This window comes from Anopheles merus, chromosome 2R (assembly GCF_017562075.2).
Source record: "Anopheles merus strain MAF chromosome 2R, AmerM5.1, whole genome shotgun sequence".
Lineage (NCBI taxonomy): Eukaryota > Metazoa > Arthropoda > Insecta > Diptera > Culicidae > Anopheles > Anopheles merus.
The window spans coordinates 57,215,139-57,238,222 of NC_054082.1; the positions used below are offsets into that span (position 1 = coordinate 57,215,139).

General features: G+C 39.4%; 3 protein-coding genes across 4 annotated transcripts in view; 2 read left to right on the top strand and 1 right to left on the bottom strand.

Moving 5' to 3' along the window:
* Nucleotides 1-18,187, top strand: part of LOC121588288 (transcriptional activator cubitus interruptus-like) — a 39,838-nt gene extending 21,651 nt beyond the window's left edge. The window contains exons 2-6 of one of the 2 annotated variants that reach the window (XM_041906033.1): nucleotides 10,156-10,607; nucleotides 13,203-13,675; nucleotides 13,750-14,430; nucleotides 14,496-14,660; nucleotides 14,798-18,187. In XM_041906033.1, coding sequence (XP_041761967.1) covers nucleotides 10,156-10,607; nucleotides 13,203-13,675; nucleotides 13,750-14,430; nucleotides 14,496-14,660; nucleotides 14,798-18,166 — 5,140 coding nt within the window. In that variant the 3' untranslated portion in view covers nucleotides 18,167-18,187. Of the gene's footprint in view, nucleotides 1-10,155; nucleotides 10,608-13,202; nucleotides 13,676-13,728; nucleotides 14,431-14,495; nucleotides 14,661-14,797 lie in introns of both variants that reach the window. The other variant, XM_041906032.1, reaches the window with a different exon arrangement.
* Nucleotides 18,188-20,612: 2,425 nt separating this feature from the next.
* On the top strand, nucleotides 20,613-21,840 carry LOC121589614 (serine protease grass-like). The gene is made up of 4 exons (XM_041908676.1): nucleotides 20,613-20,775; nucleotides 20,846-21,077; nucleotides 21,150-21,340; nucleotides 21,422-21,840. Exons 1-4 carry the CDS (start codon nucleotides 20,715-20,717, stop codon nucleotides 21,814-21,816), a joined length of 879 nt encoding a protein of 292 aa, XP_041764610.1. The 5' UTR covers nucleotides 20,613-20,714; the 3' UTR covers nucleotides 21,817-21,840.
* On the bottom strand, nucleotides 21,792-23,024 carry LOC121589613 (serine protease easter-like). Its single transcript, XM_041908675.1, has 2 exons — nucleotides 22,637-23,024; nucleotides 21,792-22,567 (listed from the first exon to the last, which is right to left on the bottom strand). The coding sequence occupies exons 1-2, from the start codon at nucleotides 22,972-22,974 to the stop codon at nucleotides 21,913-21,915; spliced, it is 993 nt and encodes a 330-aa protein (XP_041764609.1). The 5' UTR covers nucleotides 22,975-23,024; the 3' UTR covers nucleotides 21,792-21,912.
* Between the last annotated feature and the right edge of the window lie 60 nt (nucleotides 23,025-23,084).

The following is a 23,084-nucleotide window of genomic DNA, read 5'->3' on the forward strand; positions in this document are numbered from 1 at the left end:
AAGGTCGATAACACCGGAAACATACGTTTATCAGGCTTAAAAAAAGATGCAAGATCGAGGCATTTGTGACGTTATACGTGGTTGGATTTTTTTTTAATATTTTGATTCGCATCCAACACAGAATGTTCCGAATCACAAAGTTGTATCAGTATACGATATTTGAGAGAACTAATATCGAGTTATCATACACGGAAATGTGACACGGAATTTCAAAATTTTAACGTAAACGTAAAAAAACATCTAATTAAAGTGAGAACTCCTGCTTCCAGAATCTAATGTAGGACCATGAACGAATTATTATCCATTTGTCGTCTTTGAAATTTGCAGAAGCTCATAAGCAATCGGTATAGCCCTAATGAATACGCACTGAACCGTATAATAGCGTTCTATCAGAAATGCAATTCGCTGGAAGGATGTGTTGAAGTTTTTATGTATGTAACAGTGTCTGAGCATGTATCATGAAATGTGCAGCTCTGGCTGGAACGGGGAACGACTAAACGAAACTGATCATATAAATCGCAATAATAATAAATCAGATAATTTCTGTTTTGGTCACATTACCACGACACTACAGTCAACTTGTAGCGGGATCGAGTTGAACCGAGTCTGTGGCAGATCTTGCCGCGAATGAGTACGGTAGTTTGCATTTTCTTCGTCTTCTCGTCAGGCAAAGCAGCAAAGACCCAGGGGAACTTTTGCAATAAATTGATCTTCGCATGGTGTTTAGTACGGTGAGGTAAAGATGGGCGACATAGATGGAAAGGGGAACGCCAGTGCATACGCGAGCGTGTCCGAGCAGATTGCAAAGACTGGTCTGCCGAAAGCATCGTATGATTCCGGGCGTAAGGCTTTGGTGCGGAAGTGTGTCGTAGACTTTTGCTGTCGTCTGCTGCCTTGATATCATACACACTAGAAGGGCAAGAGTGTGCGGCAGCGCGAATGAAAGACAGAGTGAATTGATGTGCTCTTTATTTGCTTTCATTATTTGCATCAATTCGTGCTACGTTCGTTGGTCGGAAATCTGCATCAACATTACAATCAGACGTCGGTTTGGATGGAATATATACCACTGCAATACCATATCGAATCGAAGCTCGTATCATGGTCTATGCATATCCGTCGTAGTTTCTAAATCAAAGGAACGAACGGATGAAATGAACGCCGTGCTGGATAATAAGATCTGCCACTTGTGATAATAGTCATCCGCGGTCTTTGCCACCACGTGCCAACGAATCCGGCCGCAGACCGTCAATCTCACTATCTACCTTAATGCTGTTCTTAATACAATTTAAAGAAAAAAATAAATAAATCGTTCTTCACATTGTGTGTAACAAACCCTTTGACGCTTCCAAGGAAAAAAACACAGCATTGCTTAAAACATGTATGCTCGAGTTCAGCGCGTTTTAAAAGCGCACCCAAAGCAATTGTAATTAATCGATTATTAGACGAAAACCGCCAGCAGTAACATGAACGCGCTCAATAGTGTGTCATGCTCACTGGAGTTAAAACGACAAAAGCTAGTAAAAAATAAGCTTCGTTCGTTATAGCATGTCTACCTTTCACAGTTGTAGCTTAGTTGAACTTACAGAAAAACACGTTTCAAGAGCTTCACATAGGGTGGATGGAATATATGGAGTTGATTTAAATGTTACACACTTTCCGGAACAATTTACGTAAGAATAACCTGTATTATGAACTTGCTGTCATTAAAGTAACTGTTTTTTTATTTATCTTACTGTATCTATTTTACACTTATCAAACTCAGCCAAGTGATCTCACATTACTGTTGCTGTCGTAGGCACACAGAAAACAAACGAGTGAATTGCTAGACGACAAATGAAATTTAATCTATCCGTCATGTTGGATCTTTGAAACTCTATCAGCACGCGGGTAGGAGGCATAAATAATGGACACGGTGAGTCAGAGCATGTATCACACGTTTTTCATACAAAAGGCGGTAAGAAAAACGTCCACGACGGTGGTTAACCGCGAATAAGTCAGTACCGTAGGGAGCAAAAGACTAACTAGCGCCAAATCAAGACACCCATTTCAACACCTCGTTTGAACCACTCTATCGTAAATAGGATGTGTCGATGGTGGCGATGATAGCTTGCTATCCTGTATTCTGACACAAGATACACAGTAAAAAACCAATCATATTGCCGAACCGTAAACCGCTATTGTTTCCGAACATTCTGCAATGAACGGAATAATGAAATTGAATAATCGACGATGGGAAAAATCGGAACCTGATTTTTGTAGCCCATATGGACGGCGATGATCGTGTGTCTGCCGGTCTCGTGGTATAGTCGTCAACTCGTACGACTTAACAACATGCCCGTCATGGCTTCAAGACCCGATGTCCGCATATGTAGGGCTGACTATCCTGCTATGGGTAATCAATAGAGCAAGCCCGTTAGTGGTATACGCAGGCCTACACCGACAATGGTTGTTGTGCCAAAGATTCTTCTTTCGAGTGTCTAACCACAGTCCCCCACAGTAAAGGTAACAGTTTAGCTTGTGTATGAGATAGTACATTTAAGTAAATAAACATACATGGTCATCGTTTTCATTTTGAGCGATGTATTGGCATTGGAGAAGATAGATATTCGTTTGTTTCCTTTGCTTATTTTGGGTAAAATGATGTCAAAAAAGGCTAATAAAATAATAAATAAACTACGCCTTTCTACAGAAACTTTCATATAGGTTAAATATCAAATGGTGGAAATATTTTACTCCGATGATCGAATAATACATGAAGGAATGCTTACAATACGAATATGTACCAGCTTCTACCGATGAAAATCGACATGAATCGATTGAAATTTTATAATTTAATTTATGTGATCATTAGTTGAGTAAACATTCACAAAGTATTGTTGTAAGTTTGCACAGTTTGATTGCATGCAAGGAATCGGTAACCGAGAGAAAAAACAAGAAATCAAAGAAAGTAACTTGGCTGAGTTCAAGAAGATATGTGTTACAAATTGACTCTTTTTTCCACACGATGTAGTGGCTTTTGCGGCTACGGTTATAACCAAAGGTGCCTTTAAACGAAAGAAAGCACATGATCTTGAAAAAAGAATCAAATTACCTACTTCAAAGCACTTTTTTTAGCATTACAGCTTCAATATGAGCGATCAGTGAGATAATTGCTCAGAGCATATTAGTTTCGATGATACGCATATGGTAATTGTTGGCCCATTATTACTTAATTTCTTCCATTATCGTGTGATATCTATTTAACTATAATTTAATATTAATAGTGTGATCTCAAGAACAGAGACGTTAGATGGTTGGGACGTTTTACCCTGCACTATGTCTAGAGTGTTTGCTCGTTCATAGTCATATATGCGCTGCACCAAGAAAATAAAAGGCAAACGCTGGTAGCATATGTAGATATGATTCGTTGCACCAACTCATTAGATCATTTGTATTATATGAATGTTTTCTCCTAGAGTACACTATTTCAATCAATGGGATATAGACGACCGCAACACAATTCCAAAAAAATCTCTCATCCTAAAAAGACACTCGATAGCCGTCAACGATGTTGTCGTCATGTGCGGATGTTGTTGCACCGTGAATGTTTTTTTTTTTCTTACCTCACATCATCACCCTGTTTGGTTGGCCAACATAAAGTACAGGCTAGAACACACACACACGCACACACAAATACACACAAACATCATGGCCAGTGTAAAAAATCAAGACAGCAGCGACAAGCAAACGCACTCTCCAGACAATTTATTATGCGCGTGGTATGGAATGCGCGCACAGGCATGATTTCGATAGAGAGTTTGTAGGTTGAAATGTCGCTGAAGGTTTTTCTGCGCCCTTTTCGCGCATGAGTCCTGCAGACTGAGGACGTCTCTGATTAACCACCATCGCAACTCCCCACACAGAAAGTGGTCCAATGTCGTTTGGAGGTGTAATTTATGTTCTGTTGGTAGTTTCGCGTAGTCTTGGCAAGAGTGACATATTCAACAAGAACAACGAACAAGCGTATTTAAACAACTTCACAAATGGCCTTGTGTGCCCTTCGATTAGATCAGCCGGAGGAAATGGGAGTACGTAGTACAATTGTCGTACATACTGTTGCCAAATACGATGGTCATTGTCTGACGATCGTTTGTTTCACTAATTATTGTTCTTCTGTATGTGTATCTACCGTTTATCGTCGTATGTAGTACTATGTACCCTGTAATTTAGACGATTACCTAAATAAATCAACTTCGTGACTCTTCGCAGTACAGTCGATTGCACTCGTAACGGTTATTTGTTTTTTAGCTGTGTCCCGTCCTTTCACTCTTGATGGTTCTCTTTAAAATCTTCTCTTTAAAAAAAACAGTACTCTTGCAGTATCTGTGTCACTAACAGAAGCCAGCCATAAAGGGCCAAGTAAGTGATTTGCTAGAAGATGGTAATTTTACGAGGCTCACATTTTTGTAAAATTTTTATGCATTGATCATACAAAAGCCTAAATGTCCGAACCTTTCGTTTCGTAAATATGTTATTTGTTTGTTAAGATCATGCTTACTCCTCATACTTAGCATTTCAAAATCTAAAATCATAAATATTGATCACTTGGGCGGTCCCGTGGTACAGTCGTTAACTCGTACGACTCAACAACATACTTATAATGGGTTCAAGCCTCGTAGGACGCTACGCCACGTCGCAAGATTGATCTACTAATTAAATTTATTAAACAACTAGGCTATATTGAGCACAGTGTTGTTTACATTTAGTTTGCAGGAGCAATAGATAAATATATAATAAAAATATCATAAAATTTTGATAAAGGAAACAGAATTGGCATACAATTGAAGGGTGATGTGATTATTTGATGTTAAATTTTCGTGTTTTAGTCTTGTCAGTTGACCGGTTCGTGAAGACGGTATAATTGCCAATAAATATGTTTTTAACAGCGCATCAAGCAAGCGATCGTATGGAATCTTGCCTTGAAAAAGCATATTCTCTTCATTATCTCAATTCCTCTCTCAATTCGCCGTGTTGTGTTTCGTTCGGGTTCGAATACGTTAGTGCTCATCCAACGAGTCCATGGTCGTATTCGTTCGGTAGCTATTGAGATAAAAACAACGGCAACTTCAGTAGCTGTTGTATTGAAGCGGAGAGAAAATTAAGCGATCGCACAACTGAAAGTGATCGATTCGCTCAGGTGAGATTCATAGCACATTCGATTGATCTCGTTCAAATCATTCCACTTTGGTTGCTCTCGCCTATGTGTTCGTGATTTGAGAGCGCTCTGTGGAAATGTACTTTTATGTAGTGAGATTTCTAACTTATACATAAATCGTTCCGAGAGTGGGAGGCGTTTGTCTTAGCCCTCGATATACAACTCGTACGTTTGGCTGGCTTTGTGTATCTATGGAAACAGCTAAGATTATTTATTTGGGGTGGGCGTGACCAAGAGCTAATGCACGAATTATTATTTTGGCCAATATTCAGTTCAATATACAATTTCACTACTATCTGATTACAAATTGCATCCGCTTAATAAGGTTGATTTATTTTATAGCCTAAAGTAAGAATTTAAGAGGTTTATGTATAACATTTTTGTACCACAATACTTGTTTGATTTTTCACTGTTAAGCACATTACGTATCAACGTAACCATATTTATAATCTCTTAATTCAATAATTACATGACATTCTTACTTATTTATTAGCCGCTACATCCGCTTTGCGGTATTGGCTTGTTTCATGAGTGTCCGAAATCGCCCATGGTTTAAGATAGACTTGGAATTTGACCTTTCTTTACCTTTTTATACATATGTACACGAGTCTCCTGCAGTTTTTATAGGAAATTGTTCAAATTTGCTAAACTTATTATATTTTTATTTCATTCATTTCACCTTAAAAAGATATAAATTGGCAGCCTGACAGCCTGAATGCTGAATGCAAACGCGGATACTCGAGTTAAGCTTTGTTCGGAATACATCAAAAACACAACACATAAAGCACAAAAAATCAAACATACAGTGATTACAGTCAGAATGCAATACAGTGAACCCTCTCTTAGGCAGCGGTCTAATCTTGTTGCGCGCAACATTGTTGCTCGGAAACATATCGCTGAGGTGGTCTATGAATGTTGCTGGCAACATTTCGCTTTGACATTGTTTAGCGTCAAAAAATTGCTAATTAACAGCTCAGAGTTTATTTTTTATCATTCACTTGTTGAATAACGTGTTGAAAAAAAACAAAATATACACCAAACAATGTATTATAAATGCTTAAAATCCAAATTTAGCGGATGTCAACAAAACGCACACTGCTGCTGTGTCATTTCATACACCCGATCATCATGACCAAGGTAAATAAAAAATGTTGCCAGACAAAAATCAAATTGGATTGAATTTGGCATGCAAAAAAGTTGCGCTAGCTGTCAAAATCCATACATTTCGCCAGCAACAATGTTGCGAGCAACAAGATTAGACCAGTGCCTTATTTGACACCTCTCCAATTTGAAAAACCTCTCTTATTTGAACATTTTTCACAGTCCCTTGATTTCCAGTACATTTTTGTCCCTCTAATTTGGAAAACCTCTGAAATCTGTATCCCTCTTATTTGTGTATGGTGTTGCCATGGTTATTGAATGATATATGCTCAAATTGGCAATCCTGTTCGCAGTTTCCTATAGCACCAGTTAAGGCTGCATACTAAATGTTCTGTCTCTTTCTTGTTTGTATAGACCTTTCATTCACTTTAAACCTCTGTAATTTGAAAACCCCTCTTATTCGACAGTCCCATCGCCTCTCAAATAAGAGAGAGTTGACTGTAGTTGAAAGCTCGATAGTTGGTTGACAGTTCAATTAAAAAGCATGCGTTTGTATGGAAAACCCGGTTTTTGAAAAAGTAACAAAAATTCCATGGCATGCCGAAAAAAATTTCATTTTTTTTTGTATGGAAAAACGTGCCAAATAAAAGCACATATTCAATAGTTGGCAGGCAATCGAAGTTCAACCAGTGCGTTCGGACTGTTATGCCGTCGATGAGGACACCAATGTTTACTACGTATGTGTTGCTAAGAACAAAGCGAACCGTTCCTATGTAAATTCATTTCAACCATTCTGTCAAAAGGAGCTTTTTTTGTTTCCGAAATTAGTTGTCAATTTGCATGGGAAGAGAACACCTGGTATAAATACACTTTGATGTATATAGAAACGGGTCGCTTTATTTAAAGATTACATACGTAGTAAGCACTGAAAATAGTTTGTATAAGGCAGCGGTCAGAACTTCGCCGCATGCGATTTTGCCGCAAGCTTTTGTATGGGATTTGACGTTAATGACAGCACTTGCGAATCTACCGCATGCGGCGATGCGGCAAAATCAAAATCATTTGATATTGCCGCATCGCCGCATGCGATTTTATTTCAGATGTCAAATGTCTAAAATCATATCAAATAATGATTATCTTTATAAAGAACCAACAAAATATCATTATAATATCTTGAAGAGCTAGAAAATCGAGAAAACTCTTTTCTTGCCCCATGCGGCGAGGTTCTGACCGTTTCCTAAACGCGAGGCTACATGAGGTGAAATATACAGCGAAATGAACTATTTGACAGTCGAAATATCTGACGGATAAAGCATCACAGCAACTAGCCTATATGCAATGTAAACAAATAACGTGCACAAAATCGTAATTAAATCCATTAAAAAACTTCAATATCGAGTACATCGTCAATTTTCAGTCAACAGTTCATAATTTCTTCCAATTAGGGAATGTTCCGCTTAAGAAAATATTATTTTTAATAGAATTTTGAAAGGGGATGTTGTGACTCCTCCAACCCTTTAGCTGTACCTGTCAGATATTTCACCTGTCAAATAGTTCATTTCGCTGTATATTTCACACTCATGTAGCCGTGCGGTAACAGATTTAACAGCTAGTCTACATACACTATGTATTATAAAACCAGCTGGTCTCTGAGTGTTCTGAGTAGACAAATAAATAATCATGTGCTAAATAAATGTATTTTTTATTCCAATATATTAAATGATTTGATAGTTGTTAACTACAAAAAATATGTTTTCTACATTGCCTTATGTAAAATCAATATCGCAAATAAAACAGGTCTTCAGGATATGCTAACCGCTTTCACAAGTTTTAGTTGGGTTATTTACTGTTTATTAAAATCGTGATTAGTTTTCTTATGCTAGTTGCACGCAACTGCATTCCAATGTTGGCTGGCATAGTATATTTTTTCACATTACAATGAACTTTTCCAGCACTTAAACAATGTACCACTATAGTGAGTACATCCCGCCTACGGTAGACTGTTTTATTCGGTTCACCAAACCAATGGCTTAGAATCCAGAGGTTCATTGTGTATGATGGCAAGTGAATCGGCGATGCGCGATGGTGCTGGTAGATGAAGTTTACCAATTTGAACAAAAGAAAGATCAGATTGCAGCCCAAAGGTTTACTTTGGCGTAGTGTATACCGTATTGGTACTTTCGCTGTCAGTTATTGCAGACCACCATTCTGATAGTTTAGGCTAGCACGTATGAACGCTACGGGTTCCTTCGACTTTTGTAATGGTTTATGAATGATGGTAAGACTATGCGAAATTTGAGAGCTTCCTTCCTCGGTTGTTCCCAGTACTATGCAGCGTCATCCGTATGCGAAAGATCGTGAGGTTTCCTTTTACACGATATGTTTTCTACGTACTGTTCGTTACCGTGCTCTTCGCATAACCAAACAATACCAGTTTGTGTTAAAGTGTTGTTCTCGATCACTCCCATTGCCACACAGACGGCGAGTGACAGAGTTTTGGATCTTAAATGACTATAAATTCACCGGATACATTAAGCTCGCTCTATCAGAATCGCGGATTCGGGAAGATTCGTCGTGCTAACCGAACTTCCGCTCCAATAATTTGATACCGCTACACCGGAAATTTCATACAAAACTTATAACTTTTTTATACAACTTCCCTTCAGTTATTTAGATCATTAAACATAATGTATTTAACGTAATATTCCCTAGATTGGTCTTCTACTTTTTTATGTTATTTCTAAAATGTTGAATGATGTTGCAACAGTTTTCTACGGTTGTTCCTGAAATAGTTCATTTCCGAGTGGTGACATCCTGACCTTCACGACCGATCATCACGCAGAAAACGATACTACAAAATTAACGTCTCTTTACGGAAGTTTAAACAACAAGTTTAAATAACTTTTTTTTTCTTTAACAGTGACTCTGCAATAAATTAAAAACAAAAACTGTATTGTTTTATGCTCAAGCGCTTGTGTGAAAATGGTCAATAATACAATTTTTCATGTATTTGTTTCAAACATAAACCGTCTTTTTTATAAAATAGTAATCTATGTGAAATATTTCATTAGTAGCCCATTTATCACGGTTCATTTAGTTACTATTCTATATCCATTGACTTACTGCAGATCTATAGTCTAGTTTGATGTAACAATAATATAAATATGTTAACGTACGCATTGATATCTGGATTGTGTGACAGGTCGTGGCTCACTTTCTCGTGTGTGATAGATATCTTTTCAATTAATCTAGAATGAATCTGGCGGTTAGTATATTTAGTATGATGGAAACTTTCTCATTTCATTCGTTCATTTCAATATGGAGAACTGATCGCAGTGGTTTGCGATAATGTTGCAGAAACAATACGGTGTTATCTGGTATCATCTTGTGGAAAATGAAATAAGCATGACCTTTAAAAAACTGCAATTACCATAACATGACGACGGGCGAGGGAGGTATATTCTTATTCAGCTAAACAGCAACACGTTTAGCCATTGATATTGTTACAAAATCCGCAACCCTTCGGTTGAAAGTTGGCTATTACTTTGTTAAGATTTTCGTTTTTCCTATTCAGCCTAAGTTTTTTGTAGGGTCTTAAGACACTGCATATTTCAGTGAAACCATTGGTGTAAAATGTGATACAGATTGTGTGCAAAGATTGTGCCACAAAGGACTATACGTACGTAAACAAACACATCGCCATATACACGTGAATATGTAATGTATGTTTCTTATTACGCTGCGTCGTACAACCAAAGACCATCGTTGCCACAGTGAGATATGTTATGATTCAAGATTTCGCGGTGTTTCTCATGCTTTTCCTCTGCTTTTCTCTCTGTTTATTGATTTCTTTACAGCTTGGCAAGTAATGCAAATTTTGCAGAACTACAGTTTTTAAGCGCACGTCGTGCGGCCGTCGCTGCGGCCGTGGCTAGCGTCGAAGTTGCACAAGGTAGCGGAACAGTATTATCTCCACATCCGCCTGCCCCAGCAACTGTAGTTCCGTTAACCATTTCGCCTCCGGCTACTTCTGGTGCTTCATTAAAAGGAAATGGTGAGAGATCTTGCAGTGCCGGTACAATTCCAATCGGCAACGGAAATTCACCGACAGCAGCAGGTACAGGCACATCCAGTCCAGGACTACCTACGCCAAACGGCACCACTGGAACGACCGTGGGTCCTTCTGCTGGACAGACCAACATCCACTCCGTACCAGTACCACATCCAAGCGATTTTCATCCTGCCTATAGAATACCTGGCTACATGGAACACCTGTACTCGTTGCAACACGCTTCGGCGTCTCTACACGGTAAGGATAGTTATTGTCATATTTTAAACGGCACATTTCGAAAACTTTGTCACGCCAGGTGAGAATGCTTGTCATATTAGTTAAATTCGAATATCCAATTGGTGGATGATTTTGTCTCTTTGGCGTGCTGGCCGGAAATGTTCGTTGTAGAAACATTACAAACAGTCAACACCAGCATGTCAGTATATGATTGGCAACGTACCGTGTACACACTAATCGTTCCATTAGCTGTTAAAAATATACCTGTGTCGGTGCACTCGTTGGCATCGCGATCACTGTTGTTTTGGCCTTTCGATTATTGTAACCGCTCTTGAATCCAACATACGTGCTGTTTGAACATGCCTCTCCTGGCAGTATATGAAAAGTTGGATGTAGTTGTGGTTGGCAGTGGCGGATTTAGGGTGTTGGGGGCCCTAAGCGTTAAAAGGAGAAGAGGCCCCCGGTTGGCGTCGAGCGGGGGGGGGGGGTGCATATTGAGACTACTGTACACACTGTTCTATATGCTGGAATTACCATCCACGGGGCCCTTAAATTGACGGGGCCCCCCGCGGCCGCTCAGTCCGCGCACCGTTAAATCCGCCACTGGTGGTTGGTATTTTAACCACCAAATGACGAAGGTTCCCATATTGCCGTTACACCCTTTCCCGCTATTCCTTTTTTGATTGGTTGTCAGTAGATTTTCACTTGTATTAAACCTCCCTCGGAAGTTGCACATACAGCGACGATCGCTGGCTCAGAAACCGGGAGGAGAGTAAAAATATTGTTTCAAAAAACTCATAAAACACACTACTCCTTTGCTACGCTATGCCGGATGACGTACGGATACGTACATTCTTCGCCTACCGTCATGGAGTAATTTCGAAGACAACATTTTTCATACCCCTAGTTCATACAGGAAAACATTTGAATGAAATAAAAACAACAATAAAATGCAGACAAATTACGCCCCCCGTTACTCCTACGCACAACAGTAGCTCAGCAGGTCTTGGGGAAAGAAAACAGCTACTGCTACTGTTGACGAAACGCCCGAGTACTGTGCAAGAAATTAGAACCGAGTTAGACGAAGGAACGAGTAAAAAGATGCAACGCAGAGACATAAAGGCACTAGAAGGGATACCTATTTATAAGTTCCATCACGTCCACGTTCTGCGATGGAGGATTCCGTCATACCCAGTGAGAAAACGTTCTTGCGGTTTGTGATGCATTTTTCTAAAGTATCTTTCCATCAAGTACAATATTCTCAGCAAAAGACAATAATGTGTAACATGTGTAAAACAAAGTTCTTGCAAAAGCCAATTTATACAGACGCGTGTTTTCAAATAGTTTCGAATACAAGACAAGGAGTTGGAAATCCTAATCGCAATGGTGTAACCTGTAATGGATAGTAAAAATTTCCTTTTGTTGTGATAATGAGCCTGTTTTAAAAGAAGGATAACATATATTATTCAAATAGATAAGTATTTTAATATCACGTCAAATAATAGTTTGTTTTTTTTACGTTTTGAAATTATTTTTGAAAATCAATCCAAAAGGTTTTTTTTAATCAGTTGATGTTCAAAATAAGTACAATATGTGCGTAACTGTAAAGCTTCCAAATAGCGATTTTCCGAAACATGTACCGCGTGTCTTGGGGACTATCTTTACATCACATGACCCTAAAATGTATTATTTACGTACTACTACTTTTCATCAACAAACGTGCCACGAGTACAGGGGCAATAACGTACATTCTGTTAATACACTATGCTTTGATCCCGAGCATGCTTTGATCTTCTCATCTTTTATAAGGTATGCTATGACATGACCCACTCTTTTGCAAACTTCAAACGTAGATTGAGAAGCCATTGCCTGTTGATGAGTTCACGCTAGAATTACTTGCTAGCGTTATCTATAACGCAAAAGAAATACCAAATAGGAAACGTAGCGCAGAGCCTACCGGCACACATGACTAAGAAACGATGCGGTCATCTAATGCTACGTATGTACACCGTTAACATGTTCTTCGATAGACTCTTCCCTCAGGTCTCGAGCTGTAATGAACGCTAGTGAAATTGATGGTGGTGCACCATGAAACCCATTGCAAAACAAACTACACCGCACCTGTTGTGCGTTGCACATTACGTCTGGCTCTTCCCAATACACATAGGGCAATGGATATGCATATTTAGTTGTTTGTTACGGTTGCTTCGGGTGTTCATTCGATTTTCTATTAGATATGTGCAAATTGACACAGCGAAAATATTTTGTTGTTCAGTTACGTCCTCACGGCACGATCGTTATTTTCGAGAGCACATAGAGAATGCATAAGAGAATGATTTCACGAGTACTCATATTTGGCAGCATGTGCGGGCATTCAACGGCAGGTTGTAAAACCGTAACAATCGAACCCACAATGTGTTGGTTAGCACGATGATACAGTCACTTAATGTGGAACCATGTAAAGAATTGATGATCGTTAACGCCAACTCTCAACATGGTGTTGAATAGGAAATAAGGCATCAAACGACTGCATTTCCAAAAAAGATACGGAATTACGGCCCCGAAATTTGCATTTTCTTTTTTTTTCTGTTTCTAATCACGTCAATTGTATAATAGGTCTTGGATTGACATCGGAGTACATCAATGCTAGGAACGCAATCGCCGATCTACATCCAGCCAACTCCCTAGCCAGTGCGGATTTTCATTTCAGCATCGATGCAGCTAGTCGACTCAACAGTCCTCGCCCGGGCAGCATACGAGCTAGTGTTAGCCGGAAGCGAGCCCTTTCGTCATCGCCATACTCGGATTCATTCGACATTAGTTCTATGATACGATACTCTCCAAACTCTTTAGCATCTCTGGTGAACGCCTCTCGAAGCAGTAGTACAAGTGGTTCCTATGGTCATCTATCGGCCAGTGCGCTCAGTCCAGCACTTGGTATGCACAACGCAATGCCACCACACCTTCAACATCTCCTACGGAGTAGTGGATTTCTTCATTCACTCCCTGGTCACCATACGCCAGCAGCTAGTATGTTTTCATTATCTCACCATCCTCTTCATGCAGGACATTCGTTGACCAAACCACAGGTAAGCACAATTGTTGCCTCTGAGTTGCTGATTTTATGCTGATCTAACTTTAGTTTTGTCGTTATCCTTTGCAGCAAATTTCCGACCTGTCAAGTAAAAGACAGGAGCAACCAACATCTAGCTCACAAGTTACACGTGTCGAAGCTGATAGTGCTAGTAACGCCCAACAAAAGAAAATCCGTGTTAAACGTGAAGCTCCACAAGTATATTCACATAAACCAAATACACAAGAAGATTGTTCGGACATAATTACATCAAACCATCTTCCAAGCCCTACATCGACACAAGGACCAACCAACGGAACTATTTCGACAACCTCTACTACTAAAAATGGGGGACTTAATCTAAGCCCTATGCAACGCGATTTGAATAACGGAATCCAGGGAGCAGAGTGCAATGTCGCCAACATTGGCAGTGCAATGGACGTTAGTTCTAATGGCAATGCAAGTGGCGATGGTGGACTTTATGGAGAGGACAATAGTTGTCGTGATGGTACTCGAGCGGATACCACTGACCCAAAAGATGAACCAGGCGATTTCATAGAGACGAATTGCCATTGGCGTGAGTGTTCTTTGGAGTTCAATACACAAGACGAGCTAGTTAAGCATATTAACAACGATCATATTCACGCAAACAAAAAATCATTCGTATGTCGCTGGGAAGATTGTTCGCGTGATGAAAAACCGTTTAAAGCACAATACATGCTTGTCGTACATATGCGTCGCCATACGGGAGAAAAACCACACAAGTGTACGGTAAGTTATTAAAAATCGAGAACTTACTAAAATAAATTCTAAAATCACAACAATTATTTTTTCAGTTTGAAGGGTGCTGCAAAGCGTATTCAAGACTGGAAAATCTTAAGACTCACCTTCGCTCACATACTGGTGAAAAGCCATACACCTGCGAATATCCCGGATGCAGCAAAGCATTCAGCAACGCATCTGATCGTGCGAAACATCAAAATCGAACGCACAGTAATGAGGTATGTTATGTCTTGTCCAATTGCTTTTTTTTAAGAAGGAACGGTTCGGGTCGTATTCGGGTCGTACTAAATGTGTTTATGTTATTCAAAAAAAACCAAATCTTTAAAAAAATCGATTTGTTCTATATTATTTTCAGAAACCATATGTGTGCAAAGCCCCTGGATGCACCAAAAGATACACGGATCCCAGTTCGTTGCGTAAACATGTAAAAACTGTCCATGGCGCTGAATTTTATGCAAACAAAAAGCACAAAGGAAACAATTACGGTGGTGGTAGCAATGGTGGCGATGGTCCAGGGGAGGATGGTGAAGGATCTAACCACATGTTCGACAGTAGTCCGCACAGCGAAGACAAAACAACGAGCATGAGCAGTCCCAGCATCAAGTCAGAATCGGATGCAAATTCTCCCAGTCATCCACCAATTAACAGTCCGATGTCACTATCGGCACTTACTGCCGGACTCGGTGAAGACTATCACGACGGGAATAATATGCCACTGGGTAGTATCGTTGGAATAGATGATCCCGTTTGGCCGTATGTCGATGAAGATCTAGAAGTGGCTGATCTGCCGTATGTACTCCGTGAAATGGTTGATCTTGGAGGCCCTACAGGAACAGCGGCAATATCGACTCGTAATAATACAAGGAGTCGATTTAGAACCCGAATCAACAACAAAGGTACTTTGCTGAGCAGCAGTCCATTGTCAAACATTCCGGAAATTAACAGTCAAAACACGCAAAATTACGGACTAGGAGACCTGAACAAAAAGATAACTGATCTCAAGATGGAACCAGGTGTGACGCCTCCTCCACAGCCCGGGTCACTTCCTTCAGCAACAGTTGGCAAGAGCGGACAGACCGATCAAATGCGTCCACTCTTGCATCCAACATCCACATCTACGACCATGATGATGATGAATGCATATCTAAATCCCGCTGCGGCGTTGAACAGGCGGGATAGCAATAACAGTACAACGAGTAGCTCATATTACAGCATGCGGTCGGCCGACATTAGCCGTCGCAGTAGCCAAACATCCCAGCAAAGCACTAATTCTACTATGCGGCCAAGCTACTATAATTCCTCTTCATTATATGATCCTATCTCACCTGGTAGTTCGCGTCGTTCAAGTTCCATGTCAACTACTACAACTGGGGGGCAAAGTTTACCTCCTCCACCTTCTTCTCATCTAATTTCAACACACCTGCAGCGGTTTGGTGCTAACAGTCAGTTGATTGGATCGATAAGTTCTGGAGGAGGACCAACTAATAGCAATGGCAGTGGAGCCCGACATTCGATACCGAACAATTTGACTAATAATTGTATGGGATTTTATGGTCATCAGCAAAACGTTACAGCTCAAACCGATCGGCGTATGTCAGAGCCTGTTGCTAGTGGATCGAACATAATGGCTGCGCCATCAATGGCTGGTCGATTAGGGTCTCAGTATTTAAACCGTCGGATGGGTTCTGTGAATAATGCAACAATTCGAGGCCCACAAAACTCAAACATCACTAATGCAACGAATTGTACGGTAACGTCTGCAGTACCATCAACATCAAATAACAAGCCTCTGATGTCTACAGCTACAAGTAAATTGCATCCTAATCAGGAAGTAGTGTTGGACGAAGTAGAGGAAGGAGAAATGGTAGAAAATAAGCTTGTTATACCAGATGACATGTTGCAGTATCTCAACCAAGTTGCCGATATGGCTGGAGAAACTGTATCATCAAATATAAATAATCTAACCAACCAAATTAATTCGTCAGCTAGCGTGCTTGCTAGTCCTAGTGGAAGCTCTTGGACAAATCCTCCGCATGAAAATGGAATGCGGAGTATTAACAACCATCCAATAGAACCATTAGAATCTGCCTCTAACTTGGCTGCAAACTTTATGCAACCACGAACTACAACAACGAACATTCTAATGAGTCCACAATCCCAGTACAGTAACGATGAGTCCAGTGTCATTAGCAACATAATGTCACCACAAACTCCTCAACCCCAAATGCTGTCGCCGATGGTGCCTGATAATGCAGTAGTACTATCCACAAATAATTTCACGGTACCACCTTCGTCTAATGTGCCACAGCAACTACAATCACAGCTGAGCATATCACACACTCCACATACACCACCAGTACAATGTCAAACCTTGCACAATGAAATCCAGAATTTCGGAAATGATAATAACAACTTCCATGTGATTAACGGAGCTAATTGTTACATCCCACAACATCAGCAACAACATCAGCAACAGCAACAGCAACAGCAACAGCAACAGCAACAGCAACAGCAACAGCAACAGCAACAGCAACAGCAACAGCAACAGCAACAGCAACAGCAACAGCAACAGCAACAGCAACAGCAACAGCAACAGCAACAGCAACAGCAACAGCAACAGCAACAGCAACAGCAACAGCAACAGCAACAGCAACAGCAACAGCAACAGCAACAGCAACAGCAACAGCAACAGCAACAGCAACAGCCACAGCCACAGCCACAGCCACAGCCACAGCCACAGCAACAGCAACAGCAACAGCCACAGCCACAGCCACAGCCACAGCCACAGCCACAGCCACAGCCACAGCAACAGCAACAGCAACAGCAACAGCAACAGCAACAGCAACAGCAACAGCAACAGCAACAGCAACAGCAACAGCAACAGCAACAGCAACAACCTCAGCAGCAACAGCATCAGCATATGCATCCCCTACAACAGCCCCAGCAACATCAACAAAAACAAACTTCGCTTGGGCGAAATCGTCCAATTGCATGTTCTAATTTGATAGGATATTATCACCGAACAGATCAAAGTGCACATCATTGTTGCTTGGCTATGATGATGCAAGGATCGCTTCACATTAATCAACCAACCAATGGTGCACCTAACCAACCGAATAGCAGTGGTCAGATTCAATCGCAATCGCAAATGAATCAATATAAGAATCCTTTCAGTCTTAACCTCGCCAGTTTCAATACGGATGACAGCTCCGTTCAAAATACTGTAGTTGGTGATCCAACTTCGAACATTGAGATACAATGTGGGGACATCAGTCAGTCCCAGATGTCGCCCGCGATCGTAGCGATGGCACCGTCAAGGAATAATCCTTCATTGACCATTGAAAATCAGCAACAAGTCTTAGATATAGACACAGCACCTCAAATACGCCAGCAGCCAATGGAAAGTAGCCTTCAAACACCTCCATTGCCATCTACACCGACTGGTTTTGGACAATCAACCGCAGGTCCTCAGCCAGCACCATTACCGATGTCTCTTACCGCCGATAACGGAATATCGATCGGACAAACTGATCAAGGAAGTGCCATGGGTTCAGATACATATCAAAGAACCCTAGAATATGTTCAAAATTGTCAAAATTGGAATGAATCGGCGGACTTGGTCAGCAGTAGTACTCATCCTTCGTCAAATCTTGTCATCAACGATATGAGTACATCGTTGAGCTCCTATTTTGAGGAAGATCGGTATCTACAAATGATTCAATAGATATTAGTTTGTCATTAACGATTTAAGATAGATTTCTCTGAAGATCAGTAGATAAGTTTTAAGGATTATTGTTTCTTGTCTTCATTGTATTCACTCCAACCATACCTCAACAATAGAAAACCTATATATATAGATATATATATATATATATATATATATATATATATATATATATATATATATATATATATATATATATATCGCATTATCAATCCTAATTGCATACATTTATTGTGTGTTTGAGCGACTGTGGTAGTTTTCATTTGTTATGAAAAAGCACCTGTTTTTGCTAAACACTGTTTTGTTTTGTTTAATAATAAGCTATTCAATGTATATGGATGATTAAGTTGAGTGCGATTAAGCTAAGGGCGAAATTGTACTGTGAATACTACACTCATAACGGAATAACGTAACTATTTGAAAATGAATTGACTGCCAACGTTTTTGCATACTTAATTGTAAATGTAATACACATATATTTAATAAGAAAATTATAGCGCATGATTGTAATTGTAAACGCTTGAAATAGGCTGATAAAAATGGGTAGCCAAGACAAAGAATGAAAATAAATGATTCGTTGAATTTTGATAAAAAAACAAAAACGGCAATATGTTCTTTTGTTTAGTGTGTTTTATCAATTAATTATATAGAAGTGCTGCTTTCTGTTTCTCCGTTACATTGGAGCATAACTTTTACAATTTTTGGCAAGTCTGGAAAGGTTTGTTAAATCAATTTGTTTCAAATTCGAACGCAACCTATACTGTTTTTTTTTTCTTGAAAAGTTGAGAAATCAAATGGTTGGTTAGTAATTTCTACGTTTAATAATTTGTCCACACAAACCTGCTTTTAATAACTAAATAAGTATGGGACAAACGATTATACGCATTTTTCGCGAACGGTTTTTAATACAGTCTATTCCCGAGTTACACGGTTCACGACTTACGCGGATTCGGAGATACGCGGTTTTCTAAATTTGACAGATTAAATGTCAAATTAGTACAATTTGCTTCAAGTTCGATAAAAATTGCATTTTTGCTAAACTCTTGAAACCACTTGAAAGCCAAAAATATTAGAATTTTCTGCACGAATCACATCAAATAAATGATAAAGTGTATAAAAGTACTAAATTTAATTAAAAACTCCAAGTTATCAATAGTATTTTAGTCAAAAAACGTGAAATTCGACTTACGCGGATATTCGAGGTTTCGTCGGGAACGCAGAAACCGCGTAACTCAGGAACAGACTGTACCCTTGTTTCGTTATTATTTAGTTACTTACTTATCCTGTCGCCATGCTTAAATATTAAAAAAATACATACTTATTACAGGATAGTTCGGTTTGCATGTAAGAGGACATAAAGCGAATCGGTATTTGGAAGAGCTTCAAGGAGGCAATAAACTATTGGTAAATAGAAACACAATTGTCTAAACTTTTTACTTTAGAAGTAATGTGCATTGTTTATATAGTGCCACAAAATAATTTAGTTAGAGAACATACTCTATCGAAAGCACTCCGTATGCTAGGCTTTTTGTTACGAGTTGCTATTGACTTTAGGGATCCGTTTAGTGTGAAATCCTTGTACTGTGTAATTGTTCGTCCAATTCTTGAGTTTGCCGGCATTTTGTGGAATCCTTCCCAACAATATAAAATAGACAGGATTGAGTCAGTTCAGCGTAAGCTTACACGTTCTTTGTTTTATCGTCTCCCATGGTTCCATGTCTCTGAATGTCCGACGTATCGTGTTAGGTGTCTCCTATTTGGACTTGAAACCACTACAGCATAGGAGAATGACGGCGCAGTGCTTATTTGTACACCAACTTTTCTGTAGTTTTATTGACGCCCCGTCCATTCTAGAAAAAAATAACATACTGGCACCTTGACGGAAACTTAGCAGTAGCATGAGGACATTTCAACATAGTTTAGTTTGACTATTTAAAAGCATTTTATCTATTTTACCGTTCAACGTATGTGTACTTTGCTTATTCTGTTATTGTAATAGTGCAGTTGCAGTCAGTTAGTTTCTCGCTTTTACTTTATTTTTATAATCATAAGGATGTTATTTAGGTTTAATATAGCTAGATGACATTGATCAACAAATAATAATAATAATAACAATAATAATAATAATAATTCACCACCCTAATCTGTCTCATTTGATAATTGAAATGATCTATTCATTGTTACACATAATATGCCGATTACACCAAATAGGTTAATTATTTGTTGTTTAAGATGTGTATATATATTATTAATGACAATAAACTCTAGATAAAACTCAAAATTGGAAATTCCTATCAAACGCTTACGTCTAGGAGTAAGTAAAAAAAAGTTGATCACCAAAAAGTATTAAGCTAACACCGCCTTGTTAGCTCACATTCAAGTTTAGTGATAACGATGGCGGAAAACCCCGATCTTTTTCAACAACTGTTAACAATAATAAGTGAAGGTGAAGATCAGCGGGTCGGTTGCGGAGTCGACTTTGCTCAGAGATAAAGTAGTAATGTGAGGCTGCTGGCGTGTTTGTGCACAACGAAAGCCCAGAATCGAAATGAATCGCTACGTACGTGGTTTTGTTATATTTTGTTTTATTGTTCTAGTTAGGGGTAACTGTAAGTAGCTTGTTTCCTATAACTTTCCTTTCAATTGGTATGATTTTCAAATTCCATCGTTTCATTTAAGGGTTTTTTCCGGACAAAGTGCATTTTGAGCTAAGCCAAGTCTTGAATAAAAACTGTGGCACAAGTCCGTACAGTGATCGTTTGAAACCAGAAGATGGAAGAATTTTTGAAAACCCTTGGCTGGTATTGCTCCGTCATCCCGAAGAGCAGGAATCGTTTTGTCAAGGAACTCTAATTAGCGAAAGTCACGTGTTAACTACAGCCATATGTACAGAAGCAATCGTACCTAATGAGTAAGTGAATTGAGAAATGCGTTAAATATTATGTATCATTTCATTACGTAAAAAGTCTACTCCCGCAAACAGAACAATCATCACTCTTGGTGAATATAAACGAACAACCGATCCTGACTGTTTCGAGGCAAATCTTTGTAATGTTCCACCGATAATTGAACTACTGGCCCAAAAGAAAATCGTCCATCCAGATTTCCAAAACGACACGTACGAAAACGATATCGCAGTAGTGATCATGAATGAAAGGATCACTTACACCAATAGTTCTGTATCATACCGGTTGCATTATCCCAACAAGAAATCTGTTTCGCTACAATTCGTTTGAATTCCATTTTTTATTCTAGGTATACAGCCGATTTGTTTGCCATTGACGCCAATAATTCCATCCCTTGTTCATGTCCCGACCGTATACAACACTTTATGGACAGTTGAGCATAAAGTACCAAAGCAAATTCATATGAAGTACATCGCTCAGAACGAATGTCAACAACGGATGCGAGGTCTTCTTTTGTTGCAGGAGGGACAAATTTGTGCGCAATATGTTAAACCAATGGAGCTTAGCTTTATTGGCGGTTCCGGATCACCGCTACTGATAGAATACCACTCTCGCACGTTTCAATTTGGAATTCTTTCAATCGGTCTACCAGATGCTACCAACACAGAGCCGTATATTTACGTAAACATTTCTACTCACATAAAATGGATTCATGATACTTTGGTAGATGCATACAAGCAATAAACTGATTAATTTATTTAGGATCGATCCAGTATTATGTTAACTTTTTCTAAGGGGGTTTACAGTTCTAATGTGAACTTTGACTTTATTATCGCTTCTTTATATCAACGTGTTGTACATGTGCTTTTCCCGATCTGCTTCAATCACTCCTGTCATCCAATCGTAAAACGGTGCCACAGGAATGATTACGTATGGTTCATGCAATTTCGCTGGGTAACGTGGTCCGTAAGAAAGCAAGCCAACCAATAAGATCCTATTTCCGTCATGTACAGTATAGATTGGAGCACCACTGCCACCTCGTAGGTTAGGTTCATACGCTAATTCGGTTGAATTCGTATGTCTCTCATCAAACACTATGCAAAACATACCATTTTCAAAAGATACAGAGTGACGAGGCATGAGACGTTGACACTCGTACGGGTTGATTGGTTTCATGAAGTATTGTTTCGGTACGAGCGAGAGTCCCGTGTCTCTACGGCCGCACCATGACGCTACTAACAGGAAAGAGCTCTGATAATTTAAATCATCATTTACACAAATTGGGGCGACTGCAGTGCCGTCAACTATTGCTGCTACTCTTAGTTTCACCAAAGCAATGTCATTTATCTGCGCAAACATATTATAATCAGGATGGACAATAACTTCATCCACAAGAATGCTTTGCGCTAGTGGCGCACATGTTTCTTCGAGTAAGCTCAACTTCTCACAATCAGTATTGGTTGACGTGTTATGTTCGCCAACTCTTGCATACTTGCTGGGGAATAAATGAGGAAATATGATTATAGCGTCCACAGCACTCCACAATTGTACATTTTATACATACAGTTGACCAAAATCTTGAAACTGAACGACAAACACGGTCGTCAGTACATATTTTGAATGTATCAAAAGGCCTTGAAAAACATAGTTCACAACTAATTCACGTTCGTAACCAAATTGCACTAGCCATGGATGTTCAAATAAACGGGTATCGACAGGAAAATTACTTTCATAATAGCGATTTCCGCACGTTTGATTGACTAGAGCTAACAAACCGGAATTAGGAAGATTGTTTTCTTTTTTCCCATTTAAAGCAGGGCATCCTCCTATGAATATAATAGGGATCAACAGCAACACACTAAGGAGTATACGAACCATGATCTTAACTAGCAGTGAAAGCATTGACCTCGGTTTATACGAAGAAAGCTCGATCAAACCAAGTTGCTCTCTTCACAGTAAATTCCAAAATAAAAACATGTTTTACCGGCGATTTTGTATGTTCTCAACAAGGC